This window comes from Tauraco erythrolophus, chromosome 4, assembly GCF_009769465.1.
Source record: "Tauraco erythrolophus isolate bTauEry1 chromosome 4, bTauEry1.pri, whole genome shotgun sequence".
Classification (NCBI taxonomy): domain Eukaryota; kingdom Metazoa; phylum Chordata; class Aves; order Musophagiformes; family Musophagidae; genus Tauraco; species Tauraco erythrolophus.
This window is the reverse complement of record NC_141468.1, coordinates 17610584-17630223: the sequence shown is the minus strand read 5'-3', so window position 1 is coordinate 17630223 and position 19640 is coordinate 17610584. Positions and strand designations below refer to the sequence as shown.

At 39.1% G+C, this 19640-nt stretch overlaps 2 protein-coding genes across 2 annotated transcripts in view; both read right to left on the bottom strand.

Annotated features, from left to right (window-relative positions):
• Positions 1-233: 233 nt before the first annotated feature.
• LOC147528823 (kinesin-like protein KIF21A) lies at positions 234-5750 on the bottom strand. Its single transcript, XM_086609704.1, has 3 exons — positions 5580-5750; positions 2388-2587; positions 234-327 (listed from the first exon to the last, which is right to left on the bottom strand). Exons 1-3 carry the CDS (start codon positions 5748-5750, stop codon positions 234-236), a joined length of 465 nt encoding a protein of 154 aa, XP_086465830.1.
• Positions 5751-7590: 1840 nt separating this feature from the next.
• KIF21A (kinesin family member 21A) overlaps positions 7591-19640 on the bottom strand; it is a 94460-nt gene continuing 82410 nt past the window's right edge. The window contains exons 25-30 of the mRNA XM_086609871.1: positions 15691-15819; positions 11919-12055; positions 9851-10031; positions 9386-9550; positions 8373-8490; positions 7591-7683 (exon numbers count right to left, since the gene is read on the bottom strand). Of these exons, the coding sequence (XP_086465997.1) occupies positions 7591-7683; positions 8373-8490; positions 9386-9550; positions 9851-10031; positions 11919-12055; positions 15691-15819 (823 nt within the window). The remainder of the gene's footprint in view (positions 7684-8372; positions 8491-9385; positions 9551-9850; positions 10032-11918; positions 12056-15690; positions 15820-19640) is intronic.

Below are 19640 nucleotides of genomic sequence, written 5' to 3'. Positions count from 1 at the left end.
ATTCAGCCATAATATATAGACATATATATGTGACCATTGAGACACAAGCATGTTACCAAGAGGTTATTTCTTTTCTTAAATACAGTACATATTTTAAGGACAGCAGGTCTAAGTAGAAGAGTTCACTCTATTTTTCTGTTCATTCCAGTCATCAGTGTTTACCTAATAAGCGTGCAGCAAACTGCATAGAGTGCACCTCAAACTCATCAATATATTCACTTATCCCCATCATTTCAATTACTGGCAAGATCTTCACTTGCATCTCCTGTATCTGAGCTCTGTCCATCTATTGCATTTCGAGCTTTCCAGATCCTCACAGTCCGGTCACTGAAAAACAAAATAAAGCAGTATTAGAGCTAGGTAATTAAATTGGGGAGGAGGAGAGACAGGAGAGGAAGGAAAAAAAAAAAAAATAAAAAAAAGGGCTTTCTTAAAAGCTCGGGTGTCTTATTCAGAAAGGCATTGTTGGTGAAACAAGATTTCCTTAATGGACTTCCAAGGGTCATTCCACCTCCAGGAGACTTTGAAATCAAGGATTTACAACATTTAAGATTCCCTAACCTTATCACAGCACTGGCTACTACCTTTAAACGTTTAGGCAAATACAATGGAAAAAAGTAGGAAAAGTAGCAAAGTAAAAATCCTGCTCTAATATGACTTCATTTTTTAAGATACAGCTAACAGTAACAGGCTGAAGTAGACTGACATCAGAGAAGAGCTTCCAACATGTAACTGTTTGGAAATCAGCAGACCACAGACAAACAGCCAGTGGACTACAGAATTTGAGAGACAGACTCACTAGGACAAGACATTGTCCTAAAAAAAAGGTCTGAAAAATTGCAGTAAGTTAAATCAAAGATTTTAAAATCTTTTGAAATTTAAAAAAAAAAATCAAAACATGAACCCAACAAACAAACAAAAATCCACTCAAAATCCCAAAACCCTTCCCCTCAATGAGCTGGTGTTCACAAGCCCAGGAAAAGCAAATTGTAATTCTGTACTTCTGGCAACAATCACTATTTACACAATTTTAAAGTATGTGTAAGTAAAAAGTATCACATGGAATGTGTTACAAAGCTCTATTTTACTTTTTAATTATGATAGTAAACAATTAGTCTTGTTAAATAGCAATTTATCCTGTGAAAGAGAAGAAGTTATGAATTTCTCAAAAACATTGAGTCATGTGACCAGCAAACATTGACTCCGGTGTTCCTTATATCCTCCTCAAAAAAAGCCAGGAGGCAGCAGTCATGACAGACTTTATCACAGTACGGAGGTTTTCTGACCTGAGCCTTCACTTCACTTGTCAGAAATAGCCCAAGTTCTATAGACCTTGACCTTTGCCACAATAGCAAGTGCCAAAAGGATGGGATTTTCTTTTGCTAGTAATAAAGAACAAGTTTCATGTGAATGTATGTTCTAAAAATATTAATAATCTTTAGGCAGAGACATAATCTTTGATGATTCTACCCCTATCCGTGAATGCTTAACCATAAAAATTGGTCACCAAACATGGAAACTTAGTAACTCCCAAATGTGAAGTAGTCCTGCTTCATGGTCAAAAGGTCCTGCTTTCATTCAGGAAGCTTCTGTGATTGGCACCAGAAGACAACATGACAGCACTCACAGCTGCTGTGCTCAGACTACTCCACTCAGTGAGCTCTGTTGCTGACTCCTGCACTTTTTCCAGAAGGAGACATTTTTCTTGGTCAAGTCCCCTGAGGTACTAAAGTTGCTCACTTTTACTGAGGAAGCAAATATTCAAATCAAGGTTTTTAAAGGAGAGTAGGACAGCTTGCAAAGTTTCTGCTATAGGTCAGTGCTTAAAAAAAAACAAACAAAAAAAACAACCCCAAAACAAAAAAAACACCACACCACACCCCAAACCAAACAACACACAAACAGAAAACCCACACACCACAGCTTTTAGGAAAATTCCCACAGGTCTGGAGTCAGCCCCAGCAGTAACTAGCCCAACTATAGAGACGAGCTGGTAAAATTCTCACTGTTGCCAAATTGTCCCTGACATGCTGTAGATTGGTGGTCTCCAAACATTTTTGACACGTACCCTTATCACTAAAAAAAATTTTGAGTATTCAGCCTCAGTGTATGCGTATTTATTAATTTATAGGTTACATACACGTACTACTGAAGTTCTAATATGTTCTTCCCACATCCCAATAGATCATTTTGTGCCTCCCCTGGGGTGCCTGCACCCCACTTTGGAGACCACTGTAATAGATTATGAGCATTTAGGGTCATGGACTCGCTGTCCCCATGCTTGCTCTGAATTGCCTTACACAGCTGAAGATCTCAAAGGAATTTGCATGGGCAGAATTCTAGCAGGAGCTAGAGAAAATGAAGATTCATGGAGAAGAAAAACTCACTCTGCTGCTGTGAAAATCTGGCTGGAGTTGATGCAGATTGCGTTTATAGGGCTGTCGTGTCCCTTCATCTCCCCAATGGGTGCGAAGGTATCCACATTCCAGAGCTTGAGGTTGCCTCCCCTGCAGCCGCTGAGCAGAACCGGAGCACCAGGTACCAGGCCAAGAGCACACACCCAGTCTTTATGAGCATTAGGAACTTGCTGAAAAAGAGAAGGCAAGCAAGTCTCACTGCGCTGCAAAAACTTCTAAAGGAATGAGCGCAGAAATGGAAAAATCCCAAGTTCTAAGCCAGATTCCTGACCTAAAGTAGATTTGGTACATGACTCTGGGTATATCCCAGCCCTGTGGCTTCTCCTCCTTTACAACAAGGAGGCTGCCACCTTCTATGAGGCTACTTCTATACCATAAGTTTGTTTCTCTTTGTGAAATAGTACTGCAAAACAAGAAGAAAATCCAATATGCACAACTGACCTGACGTGGAATAGAAATTAATTTAGGATAATGCTAAATCTGCTTATGTTCAAATACATATTTGAACATATGGTCTCTGTATATGTTTCAAGTCTATCTGTAAAACAGCTATAAAGCACATAAAAAGAAAATCCCAAATAGTGCTCAAAAAAATACACCAGGGAGACAGAAATGGTTTTTATATTTGCCTTCCTCCTTTCTTCTTTTCCCACTACACATTATAAATTGATTTTGGGATGAAGCACTTAAGAAAATACATTAATTCTTTATTGAGGAAGGGCATTAGCATTTACTGGTAATTCAGAAAGCAAAACGCCGCACATGCCAGCTGAGAACAACATCCATTTGGTACCAACACCAGGGAAATAATAGCCCAGGTTTGCTGTCTTTCGAGGGGACCAAGAGTGGTGGTTCTCCCAGAAGAGGAGAGCTCCCTGTCCCCAAAGAGGGAATGCTTTGGTTTGCTGCCTTTCTCACATTATGGAGCACATTCAGCTTTCTAGAATCATCTTGGTGTTTTATCTATAATATACACTGCTGTCACAACACTGGTGGTCTGGTCCTGCAGCACTTCATTAAACTGACAGGGGGAGTGGTTCTTATAAATCTAAATTTTGCCACAGAATTGGTTTTGGGATGTATAGCACCAAGTAGACGATCTCCAAATTCTTTCAATAGCATATTTGTTAAGTGATTTTCTTCAATTCTAGAGGATTAGACTTGTTTAACACCTGTATGCTAAACCCAGACCTCTGTTGAAATGTTAGCATTTATACTTTCAGCAGTTCAGCTCTGTTTCAGGTTTATTCGTTTTTTTTCCTTCATCTAAAACAGTCAAGCATACACACCAAAGGAAGTTGCAACAACAGAAATTCTGACTGGATATGAGTGGGAGGGGAAATTCATACACGAGTAGTTTAAAGAGTGCAATGGGTCACCCAGAGCAGCTGTGCAATCTGTGACCTTGGAGATTTTGAAAACTCAGCTGGGCAAGGCCTTGAGTAACCAGATCTAACCACACAGTTGGCCTTGCTTGGATCAGAAGGCCAGCTCTGCACTGTGTGGCTTCCAGTGGGCCCTTTCACCCTGAATTACTCCATGATTAGCAAAAGTAACAGCACTTTTCTTCATTCCCTAAAAAGACAGTGAATAAAAATTATTTCTATTGTTTTGTCAAATGCTTTATTCTCACCTCCTTGAAAAACACACAACATTTTACATAAATACAAAGAAAAGTGTGAGATCATTTTTATTCTATTCTACTTTTAAAACCAACAAACAAGGGAACGTGAAGTATAGAAGTTATGAAATGCACATATATGAAAAGGAATACAACTAAGAGTCCACTGTTACATACTACTTCACCCCTGCCCCTGTATTCTTTCTGATGTTAAGTTAATTGCAACAGCAAAAATGCACCTTGCATAATATTTTAATGAGTGTAAAATGCGAGAGTGGAGATGCTTCTTAGAACTTCGAAGTCACCCTGAGAATACAAAAATGTTTCCTGTTCCTGTGGTCCTGTTTTTGCTCACAAGCTGCTTAGTACATTTCCCTAGACAGACAGATATGAGGGTAAACGTCCCAATATGGTCAAGCGAAGATTTTCAGTAAGAAGTTGAATTTCTGAATCCCTATTTTAACTGTGAAGTCTTAACAGTATTCTGAGAAAGAACTGGCACCCAATTGGACAATTTTGAAAGAAGGTCAAGAAAGTTTGTATATTTATAGAATGCTAAGTGTGCCCATATAGAAGTTTTCTTCTTAAGGTGACCAGTCCATTGTTCTCTCATGTCCCAAAACTAATATTCTGTTTGTTTTCTTGCTATCAGTCTGCACATTAAATGTACATAAAAGACGTGCTCCTCCATCCCTCCAAAAGCTATTAAATGATTGGTGTCTAATGCTGGCGTTTGTTTTTCTATCTTCAATTTCTTACACATTTTCAACTTAAATAATTGTATCTCTACCACAACAAGCTCTCATAAGACCTAAAAGAAAAGACTGGCTTACAGCAAGCACCCACAAAACAAACAAACAAACAAAAAAATCAAAGCTTTCCATGTCAAATGAATTACATTGAACTTTGAAGTTGCCCTGGATTTGAGGTGCTTTTTGCCCCTCTTCTTTTTTTTTTTTAACAATAAAAACTTACAGCAAATATGTTCTAATAGGAAACATTGTTATGTGTGTGTTGTATACATTATATAATGTATGCACTGTGTAACAAGATGAATGGAGATCTAAGTCCTTTTAGAAAAAGGACTGTGTGAAGTGAGGTACATTGTAAACCTTCTTCACAGGAAAATATTCCATAGCCTGATCTAAAGCACTGTTTGTCATTTATGAGTTCCCAGTCCAAAATTTATGAACCTGTCAATGACAAGGATGACATCTAATGGTTCCAATCATAGAGGAGGCAAGTGCTGCTTTCATTCCAAAACAAAAAAAATCAAACCCCACATACTCAGAGTTAAATCAGAAGGCTAACCACTTCATCAGAATTTCCTGACACTACATACATGGAAAAGAAAAGCAAGTGCATTCCTAGTATAAAGATCAAGCACATGATCGATTTCTTAGTCAGTGCTCTGTGCCTTCCCTATTAGAAACATGAGTATCTCAGTGCATAGTCATTGTATGAGCCTTGAACTTTTACGCAGCCTGAAAATGGTTTTACAGCGTGACTGTCACATCAGCCACACATTTTTTTTCCATTACCTGAAGTAGGTCTTTTTGAGTCAAATCCCATTTCTTAATTCCATTATCTCTGGATCCACTAAAAAGGTTGTCTCCCATAATAGCAAGTGCTTCAATGCCATCGTAATGAGGAGGTTCAAAATTGTGTGTAGGACTTACACTTCCAAGAGCCCCTTCAGTCACATCAAACATCTAAAATAAACAAATAAATGATGAAATACGTTAAGCAAAATTATCTGCCATCTAACCAGCTTGGAAGACACGCAGTGAATAACTTCAGAGGAAAAACTTGGAAAATCTTACTACAGGCCACTGTATCAGGATGTATATTTGACAGAATTTGTCTACCAGAATAACTCCTTTCTCCTACCTCTTGCCTGAAGCAGGAATGCTTCACTGACTTCAGAGAAGACTCCTCTGGGAAGAAGTGCTACTACTTGGTTATGAAACACATGGTATCCTCACAAGGAAGAGCCTATATATACACTTTGTGGTGGGCTAGAGAAAAAAAGCTCATGAGTGAGTATGGGAAACATGACTCACACTAGGAGAACTGTACAGGCAGCTGCAGGAAGAGGCATTAATATATTTTTCTAGACAAGGTGTTTTGGCAAGGGTTACATGCCATTACATGCTGATGCTTTCCATGGACTGGATACACCTCTCTCCTTGCCTGTGCTCCAAGAACGGGGTCTTAAAACAGATTCTTGAAGTGAGGTCATTTTAACAATTTGAGGCATAATCAACCCCATTGATTTTTCGAGCTCTTTGTCCATAGAGGAGCAGTGTAAGCAACCCTGTTTCATTTTGCATTGTGGTGAGCCAGAACTCACCCAGTTAGACTGAGCTGAGGAGGAATAGATGAGCCACAAGTTTTTAAACCACTACCTCTGTTTCACAAGCAAATGTCAGACTTCATCCCCTATTATTTGCTCTTCATTGACCTTTTAAAATGAACAAGCTTGGCAGTAAAAAAGGGACAGCTTGGTAGCATAAAAGAATACCCTAACTGAGTTAAAGGTGTTTGAAAAGTTACCGCATTCAATTAACATGCATCGGTTCCAGTTGTAACACAAGTTCAGCGATACACCAGAAGAGTTAGGCATTTAGACAGAAGTGACTAATATTCCTGGCTCAGTAGACAAGACAGTAGTTTCCTGTGGCAGGAGAAAGCAGTGCCTGTGACCAGACCTACTACCCCAGTGGCCCTACCCATATGGGTGGGTAGGAGAATTCCCAAACTGCTACATTGACCATGCACATACAGATCATTTGTGCTATCCAAAGGAGCTTGACAATTGTGGAAGCATTCACCTTGTGGAACACCTACTACTTTGCAGCACATACACATGGTTAAAATATCCCTGGATATTCTAGCGCTGTAACTCAAGAAGCAGGTGGCCTCACAAGGATTTATGTACCCTGACCACGATAAGGGAGCACACAAGAATGGCAGTTAAACTTCTCTGACTGCTGCAAGCTATGGTTTCCAAGTCTTTCCACCTCCTTGCTTGTCACATAAGTTGGTAGCACGACAAACTTGCATTACATGATCACATCCTGTTGTCCCCGCTGAAGACCTACACTCACTACAGTGCCAGGATGGCAGCTCTTAACTAACCCAATATTCCGAACTGTGCAGAGAAGTAACTATTTGAGCGCCTCTCTCTGTCACCCTACTACCGAAGAATCCTCTGGCCTCTAACCATATGGACTGCTGACAAGATTCAAATTCACAGTCCAAACCATCAAGGTACGCACCCAGCTCCCAGGCAGTCATCTGAGGCTGGCCCAGCGCACAGTCAAGCATCCAAGAATTTCAGGATAATGTCAAAAAGAGAAAGCCCAGCTCAGTGAGAAAGCTCACTCGGGTTCTGGCTCCTGCTCCACTCCCAGATGTGTTTATACAGCTTTTTCCAGTGTGTGAGGAGTACAAAGACAAGAACAAAAGGCACCCCCTCAAAACACGCTAGAGTATCTTGCTCATTCTTTCGCTGGCCTCATGAATCACACGTTCTTTGCAGTGTGAGAGTCAGATGATGTACAGTTTCCATAACCTGGTGTTCTGGGCATACCCCTGAGAAACAGGAGCTTGTGGGTTCAAATACCCCCTGGCTGAGGTGGTCTCAAAAAAAGAAAAAAAAAAGAGAAAAGAAAAGAACCCACCAGAGCCCCCCCTCCCCCAAAAGACAGATTCTCTGTGCTTGAGTGGATTCATCACAATGCCAAAAAGCAGGAAAGTATTGTTAACACCACTGGCTATGCTTTGAACACAACTCAGAACAACCTGCCTGCTAACGAATACACCAAATAGACTGGGCACCTTGGCTGAGGTGTGCTGACCTCTTCTTCCTCGCTCCAGAACTTAGGTAACACTTAAGCAAGAGTCTGAGCTAGACCCCAGACTCTTTTCTGTGGGGAGCACACAGAGTGTCTCTGCTGAGGGAATCAGGTCTGCACTCCAAAACAGAGGCACTGACATAAGATACTTTCCCCAGCTAAATGTTACTTAAGAGTAGGTGTTATGAGTGTTTCTTCAAAACTTCATACACCTGATGTCCACGTTACTCAGGATTAAGAAAGAATTTAACTACAGACAGCCATCCAAATTAAAATTGCACTGAAGTGATAAACATTTATTAAGATTGAACATTATTATAAACATAAACCCAGCACAATAATCTATAACTAACGAAAGAATTTCCATCTTGGCTATCATGTTTCAGATATGGAGCTGAGAGTCACTTCTGCTGAAGAGTACATCCCATGCTGATTTGAACAGTTAAAATAAATAAGCAAATACTAACAGTTTACCTTTATATAATGATCCTTTGAACCAGTGACAATAAGATCTTGTCCATTGGAAATTCGATCTACAGTAAGGCACATAACAGGACCCTGGTGACCAGTTAGCTTTCCTGTAGACTGAAATCTTCAAGAATAATAAGAGCAGAAATGAGGATTTGTTATTTTTTCATGTATCCAATACAAACTATAGCACAGCTTCTGCCAGCATGGATCTTTATTTTCCCCATGTCTTCACTATTCATCCCTTGGTTACATATACTCTATTGCTCGCATCCATGAGACCAATCTGGCCCCTCAAAGTACTCTCTGTATTTTGAACACACTATTTGGTTGCAGGTTCTGTTTGGAAAAGTGCTATTATAGTGTGGTCATCATAGCCCCATATTATATTATATTACATCAATTGGCTTTCATCATCTCATCAACAATTTCTAGTCAGGATTCATGCATCTGTCATCTTACAAAAGTCTGGTTTTTAGTGCCTGTCTTAAACAAAACCTTGTGGCCTTCCTGTCAATGTGTTTTGTCCTTTTTCCTTTCCTGTGTTTGTCCTTTCAATACGTAAAGGGGGCTTACAAGAAAGATGGGGACAGGCTTTTGAGTAGGGCCTGTTGTGATATGACAAGAGGTTTTAAACTAAAAGAGGGAAGATTTAGACTAGATATATGGAAGATATTTTTTACAATGAGTGTGGTGAAACACTGGAACAGGTTGCCCAGAGAGATGGTAGATGTCCCATCCCTGGAAACATTCATGGTCAGGTTGGACGAGGCTCTGAGCAACCTTAGCTAGCTGAATATGCCACTGCTCATTGCAGAGGGGTTGGACTAGATGACTTCTAAAAGTCTCTTCTAACTCAAACTATTCTATGATTCTATGATTTTTCCAATCATTTTTACTGAAACAATTCACCATAACCTTAACACATGAGATCATGAGCACCTTCATTATCTCAGTAACCTCCATGGCATGGATTAGTAACCACCTAAAGAATGTTTTCTTCTGCTACTGTTCAGTACCTTTTCAGATCCCACATCCTCACTGAGTTTCCAGCAGCTGCATAGAGGAATGTGCCAGTTGGATTTAGTGCAATCTGATTGATCTGGTTCTCTCCAGCTGGGATAGTGACTGTTCTGTTAGTACTTCCTGAACACACATCACCAGGCATTGCCTGACCAGAAGACCTGAGTACAAGGAGGAAGGAGAAAAAAAAAAAAGAAAAAAAGTCTCCCTTATTATGTATTCATAATAAGCCAATTATGAATACTGAACACTAAAGGCATGAACGCAAATTGTTTTGTGTTTCCATATACTACCAATACGCTACACTGACTTAGCCTGAACATGTAAAGGAAGTTTCCAGCCCCAAACAGTGTTCTTAAATTACACTGTGCTGCACTACTGAATTAAATCTTTTTTTTTTTTTTTAAATCTAAAAGTAAGATTCATTTAAACTCTGGGCATTTGAGGTTTGGTATACTTACGTCAATGTCCGAATACACTTAGCAGAATCTCTGATGTCCCACACCTTGATATAGGAGGTTGAGACTGTGAAGACCAGGCTAGTGTAGTTGCAATATTTTATAGAAACAACATTATTTGGATGACCCCCCAGAGACATAATTTCTTGTCCAGTTACCAGATTCCAGACTTTACAGGTACGATCTAAATAAAGACAAGGAAAGAGGAAAAAAAAAAACCAAAACCAAAAATTTAAAACAAACAAATAAAAAAACCCAAAGAAACACCACAGAAAACATGTTTTTCCAAAATTCAATTAATTAAAAAAAGTCCATGTATTTATTTGCATTTATACATAACCTTCCATTTTGGTACACACTCTTAAAGACCTATTTAATTAATCTGTTTTTGTAGAGTACTTATGGGCATCATCTGCCATCATCAAAACTAAGCAAGGTTAATCATTAAACATCGTGCTGAAGATGTGCATATTAGCTCCCACAGCTTTTTAAAAGGATAAAATCCCATGTCAACTCCAAACTGTCAAACAGACAGTTTGAAAGCTGTAAAGCTTAGACGATGACAGATCAAGATAACAACTCAATTTTTAATTCACGAATTCTTCATCAAGAACATAGTTCAGGAGGGGCGTTGAGCATCATCAGCATGACAAGCGGACTGACTGCCACAACAAAATTACAAAGCCAAAAAGTGATCTGAACTATTTGGTGCTTTGGGAGCCTCTGAAAACCCCAGTGTAAGTGCTTTAGTCACAGTTTTCATTCACGGGCAAAGGATTTAAATATTGCAACCTTTTGTGTACTAAAGACCCAGAAGTTTGAGACTTTTGCAACACAAATGGAGTCCACACAGGAAACTCTCCTTGTCGTACCCTGTCTGTATCACCCCATACATTTTAGAAGTACATTTTTACTGGAATAAGTACTGGGAGGATGAAGAGAAAACTTCATGTGTAGACAGTGTTTATAAGAGCACGAAGAAGGTAAGTATACTAAGAACTCGACAGCCACTTAAAAATTCCAACTATCAAGACCGGAGCCCAATATCCGCAGTGCACCTGAAAGCTTATTGGCATTCCTGAATTGGCAGGCACTGTCTGCTAGTGAGCTGAGGCTTTCTGCTTCAGCAACAATTTCCAACGGATTTAACTTCAATTAAACCACTGTCTACACTTTTGTACTCTTAAGTACAAATATACTTTGCAAAGTTTTCCACTTTTAAATATGGGAATCTGACAAGAAAGAGCAAATATTTACAACACCTGCTGCAAGCACCTCTATGTTAAAATAAACGAACTTTTTAAAACATAAATCTAGATGTAAAATGCAAAAAAAAGCGCCTTTATTTTTCCACATAGCCACTAAGTTTGAATTCTCAATACAAATTAACTAGGCAACATTGGCTTAAAACTTATTAGACCAAAAGTTTGCCAATTCACTGTAAGAACGTATCTTGTTATTTTTAACAGCCAGATGGTAGAATAGCCACAGAAACTGTACCTTTCTTCCAAAACACTATTTCTACCATCTTGAAGAGTTCATAGAGTGGCTGCATCATCCAGTAGGGAATTTAGTGACTAGTAGGTGTAGCTCCTCCCAAACAGCTCTTACAGCCACAAGAGACAGGACTGAGGTGCACAGGGGAAGCAGAAAATGGCCCAAGCTCTGCTCAAAGAATCAACAATGGCAGGAAGAATCTATTCAAACTTTGTAGGTAGCACAGCCAAAGATGTGCTAATTTCCACCTCTGCCCCTACCCTGAGGCTATTACTTTGCATTGCGCATCATATGTGCATGTTACCATGATTGGTTCCATCATATCACTCAACAAATGTTAATGTTATTCTTGGAAGTTACTTCTTCCACCGTAAGCAAACAGCCAAATACTACCCATTGGAACTAAAAATCTGTACATAATTACTGTAAATCCTTCTTCAGCTTATGTTGCAAAATGGATCCTCATAATTTTCCAGTGTGTTTACAGCACTAAGCACCAACTGAGAACTTCACAATACTCCAAGTTGTCAAAGCAGCCTCTGTAGGCAGCACTGATGCATGAAGCTTGCCTAACCTTTAGATCCAGTGAAGAGAAGATCATCAGTTGCATCAACACAAAGCACAGCCTTAGTATGTCCTTCAGCTGTATAGATACACTGAAGCGGGGATGATCGGATGCATTTTGAAGCAGGGAATGGGTTAATTATCCCCCTAAAGAAAAAAAGAGAATGTGAATTGGGCATAGTAATAGACACAAGTCAAATTAATTTACTTAGATGTAAGGGAAAAAATAATCTAATTTTCTTACTTGGGCAGAACAGCTGAACGCCTTTCATAAACTATGTAAGGATTTTTACTGTTTAGCTTCAACAAGTGTCAACTCTGGACTATCAGTTAGAGGAAATACATACAAAAACTACACAAACAAAAAAGACAAGATGCTGAGTATTGCATATATGAGAAAGTCTGCATAATGCTGAAAGAACCAGGATGTTTAAAGCTCCTGGATTCATAGGACGAACCTTGAGACCGCAAACTGCATAAAGACACCTTAGTCTAAATAGCAGATTTGAAAAAAAGGAGCAAATACAGAATACACTGCCAATTCCAACCTCAGTAGGCATTTCGCATCAACTGCCTTCTACAGGCAAGCTCGAAGAACTGCTGCTAACTTCTGTGCCTGAGTAAGGTTCCTACTGCACCCTGTACCCAACACCACACTTGTACTCAAATGGCTAAAAGGGAGTATGGTTGGAGTACAGATATCCCACAGGAATTTTCCTGGGGATTTATAGCTAGTTCTGTGGTGATGCCAAAAGACTAACTCAGCCTGAAAAAAACCGAAAACCCACAGTTCATCGCCGAACAAAAATTGTTATTAGCCTAAAATCGCATGCATACAACTCTACACACACACGCACCCCACTGATTTCTGTGAAGTGTGGAAAAGCCTCAAGGTAATGTCCACAAACATGCAACACAACGCTGTGACCTCACTAGTTAAGACTCACTGTCATGCCCATCTGGGGATCACGCACATAACTGAGAAAAACAAAGTAAGCCATAGCACTGTCTCACACACACAAAAAAGTGTCAGATGAATTAGGGAAACGTAAAAATTTCATAATATTGCCCAGAAGCTTGCTACAGTAAGGTAAAAGTCCTTCCTGATACTATCTAACTTTGGTACAGTAAGCTAGTTTATCTAGCTTAGAAGTCTCGGAAATTTCTATTTTATACATTTTTACTGCTCAAGACATCTTTATTCATATAATTCATTACTCCTCCACAATTCTTTTATAGATTTTACCAATATAATATTGCCTTAAATTGTTTGACATTAACTTCCTCATTTTGGAAAGGCATTCACCTTTCAATCTGCACCTTTTTATGTTTTCAAGAATACAGGCACAATTTTCTTCATTATTATTACTAATTTAGGTCTCTATGCTTTTGTTTTCTAACAGCACACAAAACTAATATGGTCTTCTCTATAGTACTCCCTAGTCAATCATGCTGCCTCTAGCCTGAGTTATTCCTGCTACTGTTCTCAATCACTTGCTCCTTGGCAAGCTATGTGTCTCGGAGCTATTTCTCTACCCATGCACAGTGCTCTGAAATCTACAGACAAAATATGCTACGACCGCTACCATGACCAGACTAAGCCACCATCACGTTACTATGAACCCTTTGACTGCCCTTCTCTTGATAAACTAATTTTTCACTGAGTATCAAAATCCTAAGCCACAGCTTAGGAACATGGGTTGAGATATTATTTTCATCTCTTAAGCCACTGTGCATTCTGTCAGAAAGACATAATAAAAAAACTACTCATTTTTATTTATACTGGGATGTAATTTTTAATGACCAAAGCACATTACTAGACAAGAAATATGAAAAGAAAGAGAGAGCATTTAAAACCTAAGAAAACGTCTGCTTTTTTTTAAAGAAGACAAAGGGGAGAAAGAATATGTCTAAGGAAAGGTTTACATCATACTTCATTTAAAAAGAAAAAACCTGACATGCTCAACAACGATAAAGAATATCCTAAAAAAGGAGAAGGAAAGACATGCTTGAACAAAATTTCAGATTTTTAAGCTTCTGGCAAAAGCAAAAAAGATGCAGTGCACAAGTATCAAGAAAATTCATGCAACAAAATGAAATTTCCTAAGAACTGGAATAACTTCAGTGAGAGATGCCAAGAAAAAAGAAAAGAGAAAGAGAGAGTACCTGTGTACCTCCGACAGAGAGGAATCACTTTCATCAGACCTACAATCAACAGTGGTGGAATTGTGAGGAGAAAGAATATAGGTATCAGCAAAGTAAAGCCTCCATACGAGAAGAACAAACAACAGCACGGCCCATTCAGAAAGCAATGCAAATCCACATACAGTATGCAGCATTGCTCAGAGTATAATTTAAACCTGTGATAATATGGAGGGGGGAATAATCATCTTCAAATAGCACTCTCAGCAGTAAGTTACTGGTAGACTGTCTCAGCCCAAGAAGCTGAGTAACACCAGGTGAGCCATTTCTTATTTCCCCAACATTTTCTTACAGAAGTAAAGGCAAAGTAAAAGGGAAGATGGATGCATAATTTAACCTCCATAACATACTGCTTGTTGAAAATATCAAAAGGAAAAAAATTTTCTGAACATCAATGCCTGTTAAGTGTAGAAGAAACATGTAAAATGTTAACCATAAAAATATACATATGAAATGTATTGATAGCCCACTGAAATGAGACCAGCAATTCGCAAACGATCCTAAGTTCAAAATCCTTCACTTCTCATTTTCAAAAATATTTAAAAATAAAAAACAAGAAAACACACAACAAGAAAAACTCCCCCCCCACATGAACATTTGCAGTATGTCCTAAGATGTCCTTCACTTTCAACTCAAATCAAACAGATTCAGTCATTTCAACTTGACTTCAAAGTCAGTCTAGAGAAAACGAAAAGGGTTAGGTAGGAGTTAGCAATAAGATAAAGGCAACATAGCAAAGATAAAGAAGTTACAAGCACAGTTAAACTACTGAAAGCCTTGCAAGCCACTGGTTGGTACGTGGTGACTCTGTAGACCACTGAAAAAGCCCAGAGTTTTATAAAAAAGAATAATGTAAACAGATAAGAGCAATTTCTTGTCTTGCTACGGTCAGAACTAATGGTTTATTGTAAGTTTGAGTTGCAGTCCATAAGCGCTACGTGGCACTAGTATCCGTACTGAAACCTGCAATAAAGATTCTGCTCAAGTCCACCGTAATTTGGAATAAGGCTCCTACAGAAACAGATGCCTAACATGCCCGGAAACTGAGCTCTACTTCTTCTAAACAAGGTGTGAGTATCATCTGCTCCTCCAGATCATGTCCTAAAGTCAATCTGTTCAATAATTTGGATAATCTCTAAGCAACATGTTCTATCCGTTTCAACATCCCGTTCTCCAGGGTGCTGTTGTGACAGCACTTGGAGCAATGATGGAGTAACCAAATAACTATCAAAAGCACTATTTCCATCACCTAAATTGTCACCTAAATCCTACTTTCAAGTTGAAACACGCACGCAAAAACACATATCTAATTCTACTGTTCTCTTCTATTTTAGGTTTCAAACTACAAATACCAGACATAGCCTAGAAAACAGGAAACAAGGTTCAGCAGGAAATTGCTTTTCTTGAATTTTTACAATGGTTCCATGGAAGTTTAAAATATTTTCTTTGAAAACTACATAAAAACATGAGAAATGTTTCCTCCTGTCTTGCAGAAGAAGGGCAAAATATCTAACAGATACTATACTGAGTGCACTTTGCAGTTCCCTGGTTGGGAGCTGAGGCTTCCCTCTGTGACTTACTTATCCTGCTGAACTGATGTGTTTCCCTGAGAAACAGTAAGACGACTAAAAACATTCATTTCATTACGGGGCCGGCTTGGTGGGGAAGTAGGAGGTGACAGACTAGCCTCTGGGGCTCCAGAATCTGAGCTACAAAAAAAAAAGAACATCTTCTTAAACAGGTTACGAATGGTTAGAGAAGTTAAATGCAACATGCCTCAAATGTTAGATGCTCTTCTCTTAAGCGAATAAATAAAATCACAATGCTAGCTTCCGATGCTTCCCAGAGAAGCTAACAAACTTAAGACTAAAAACTGCTGCAGAGTGCAAGGTGGCAAAGTTTACGTGCTAACAGTGAAAGCTCCAGGCAGAAAACACACAAATGTAAAATGAAGAAGTTTTCATAAAACTGCAGTTTCTTAGAGAAATTAAAAAACCAGGTCATTTGCAAATGCTCCAAAGGACATTTCTCAGGGTTCTGCTCCCGAGTTATTTTGTACAGAACAACACAGAACATAAAAAAGTTGAGCAGTGAATAATTTCACTGACAAAAATAAAAACTGTCCTAGAATTTTTAAAAAAATAGAAGAATACGGATTTATTTTTCAAGAATATACAACCAAGGCTTAAATTATTTCAGAGAAAACAAATTTAAAAGAATCTTACAGTTTTTGTTCTTTTGCCTTTGTCTTTTCCATTGTTTTCTCATAGGCTTTTCTCTTTGCTAAAGGAGAAGGCTCAGGTATCTTCTTCTCTGACAGAGATGGCTGTCTAGAACTGAAGCAAGAGGAATCATTATCTTACTTTAAGGCTCTTTATAAACTTTCTTCTCTTTCATTAGCTGTCATTCTCCCACTCAGATTTCAAATCTCAGAACATGCTTCATCTATTATTGTCTCTCTTGAATCTACAGAATAAATTCGTTCTCACATTTTAATATAAAAATACGCCAAGTTTATTTCACAGTTCGTCAACGTATGAAGAGCCAGATACTGAATATGCAAAGGAGATCTACTAATTCAATAATAAAAGAGACTGTCTAAAAGAAATACAGCAGAGTATGCATCTCAAATTAAGACCACAGAGAAGATGGAATGTCTAAGATCTAAAATTTCAGATTCCACAACTTTTCTTTGCAAAAGACCACTTAAAGACATGAAGAACAGAGAAATCATTATGATCTTCACATATGAATTAAACTTAGCATTAACGTATTAATGTTTCAATATTAGATTCAAAATTATGAAGTGAGAAAAAGTATCCCATTGACAGCCTGACTATCGTAATATTGCTTCTCTTTGTCCCTCCTTCCCTGCTTTCCATTTCAGCTTTGTCTCTCTAGTTCTAGCTCTAAAATAATTCCAGTTCACAGTCACTGCGGTCTTTCTCCCAACTTTTTACTACTCATTAAAAACAGCTAAAAGATCAAGAGTGCAATATTAATGCTGACACTGAAATGTCGTCATTTCACCACAGTCAGATAGAAAAAAAAAAAAAGAAAAAGAAAAAAACGGGAAAAAAAAAGAAGATGATAATCTGGATGGTCTCCACTCTTCTGGACTCCCGTTTATCACTAGCTGGGCATACGAAAGGCAACATTTACTCTGGTTTATCCTTTTTTATCATGTGTTTAGAAGTTGTTTCTATGAATATAAGGACTAGAAACACTCACTAAAAGAGAGAAAGCAGATTCTGAAAGTGCTTTTGTGCCACACAACTTTATTAAGCAGACAAAGTTCAGTTGGCAGGCCACCTGCCTGACACAGTTACGAGCATCTGGTCTCAGAGCTCTACAGGCTCTACATAGCTGAAACTTTTCTACATGAGAAAAGCTGCAACAGTTTCCCTTGAGAGGAAGTTTGTGCTATATAAAATCCATCTGGGGACTGGTATGCAGAATAACATGATTTACCAAGGAAAGCATAACCAACCAAGAAGAGCTACTTGACTCAGGTAGCTGAGACTGACTGTCTCAAGCAATCACGTGCACACTGAACACAAGCCCTAATTGAAAGGTGAAGGTCCTACCTGTAGGATCTAGGGCCAAGAGTTGTGTGCAGACCCTAGAGGCCTCCTCTGAATCTTCAATAGACAGGAAATGGAGGACAAGTGATAACCTGTCTAGCTTTGCACAAAAGCCTAGCAGTTAAAAGCACACAAAAAGAAGGGGAAGGTGGGTTCAATCAAGGCCAGAGCACCCATTTCTCTGAAGGGCTCCCTTACCTCTGGGCATACCCTGCAAAGGACATAAAAAGAGGTGGGGCAGGACACGCTCCCTCCCTCTGTTTATGCTGGACCAGTATGCATTTAGGAATGCAAAAGTTGAGGGGTCACAAGGCAAATCCTATGATCAGCCTGATAGCTGGATCTTTCAGCAAAGATGACAAACTTGGGTTATAGTCTCTACTGCCATGGCTGCCTATGTGTCTACCGTGCAGCTACTAGATTAAATGAACCACACCAGAAACTGGAACCCAAGCTCCTCTGACTCACACCAGCATTCTGCATACTCAGACACGGAGCCAGTTCTTTTTTGCTCACTCTCTGTCAGCCCCTTGAGTCTTCCATCCTTGACTCCACAGTGGCACACCCTCAGAAGAAGATGTAAAGAGCGTGATCATATTATGAATTCTTTTTGAAAGCCTGGAAATTCAGATATTATAAAAATGCAGCAGTCTTGATGGAACGAAATTCGCAAGCATAGATGTAAAAAACAGGTGTATGATGTCAGCGACCTGAATGAAAAGGAGCAAGACATACATATACCTAATTACAGGTTTCTAGTGCCCTTTTGGATTTCCCAGGATATCAGACATCTGAAGAGCTGGAACTAGACCTACAGTAGGCCACTCTGCTCTGAAGAAGCTGCTGTAGATGAGTTGAGCATGTCAAAGGATAATGGCACTAACCATCTTTGTAAACCGAACTCTAACCAAACTAGCTGTTGCCCATGTGCATTTAGGTGCCTCTCTGAATCACCATAGAGCTGAGAAAACGTAAAGGTTTCCAGAGTGGAGCAGTTTGTACATATGAAGACATCTAAATTTGCTTCCAAAGAACGCATATTTTGGGTCACTGTTACTGCTTCTACATCCCTGAATGCCACTTAAGTGGCACAAGGGAGATGATATTTATTGCAGATAAGGTCAAATGCTGCTCCAGAAGAACGTATTTTTTTACAAGAGATATGATGGCACTGCAGGCCCACATAGGAAGGCCAGACAGCTCACAAAGACAGCTTGTCTTCAACAATGACCAGTGACCAGCAACAAGAGCAATACTTCATACAAAGTATACCGAACTCTAGTTCTGAAAAAGCATCTCAGTTACACTGAGGAAGTCACTACAGACTGATCGTGGGAATTTTTGATTACTTATCTGCTAAAACACGATCAATAAAAAACAAAATATACGTGAGGCCTACAGCTGACTGAATTGATTTACTGACAGTGCATAACTCTCTAATGCCCACAGAACATAGTTTTGGGAAAATCCTGTTTTGCCTCATTGCTGGCTTACTTTCATAAACGGATACATTCTAGAAGATGGAGTGAGGCAAAAGTTGGTATTACCTGAGTCTTGGATGCCAGGTCATAACACTTGATGTTTTAAATCTTGAAGCTTCAAAAGTCTCTAGTGATCTCACACTAACTGCTGAAACAAGTGGGTTTCTCCACCTATCCTCACCCCCCAGAGCATTCTTTCCAAGCAGATTCTACTTGTAAAACGCACTGAAGCCATCAGCATGGGTTAATAATTGCTGTCAGCAGTGTTTTACTGTTCATGATTGCCACCTCAAGCACATGCTAGAAATACACAGTAAAAATAATACAAGTTGCAAATATGCATTAGATGGAGACTGCTGTAAAAAATATTATGCAAATAGGACAGGCGGATAGCGAAAGACGCATAATTCCAGAATCTGTAACATGAAGATAGCTATGGGACTCAGTTTTTCCAGGCCACTGAAT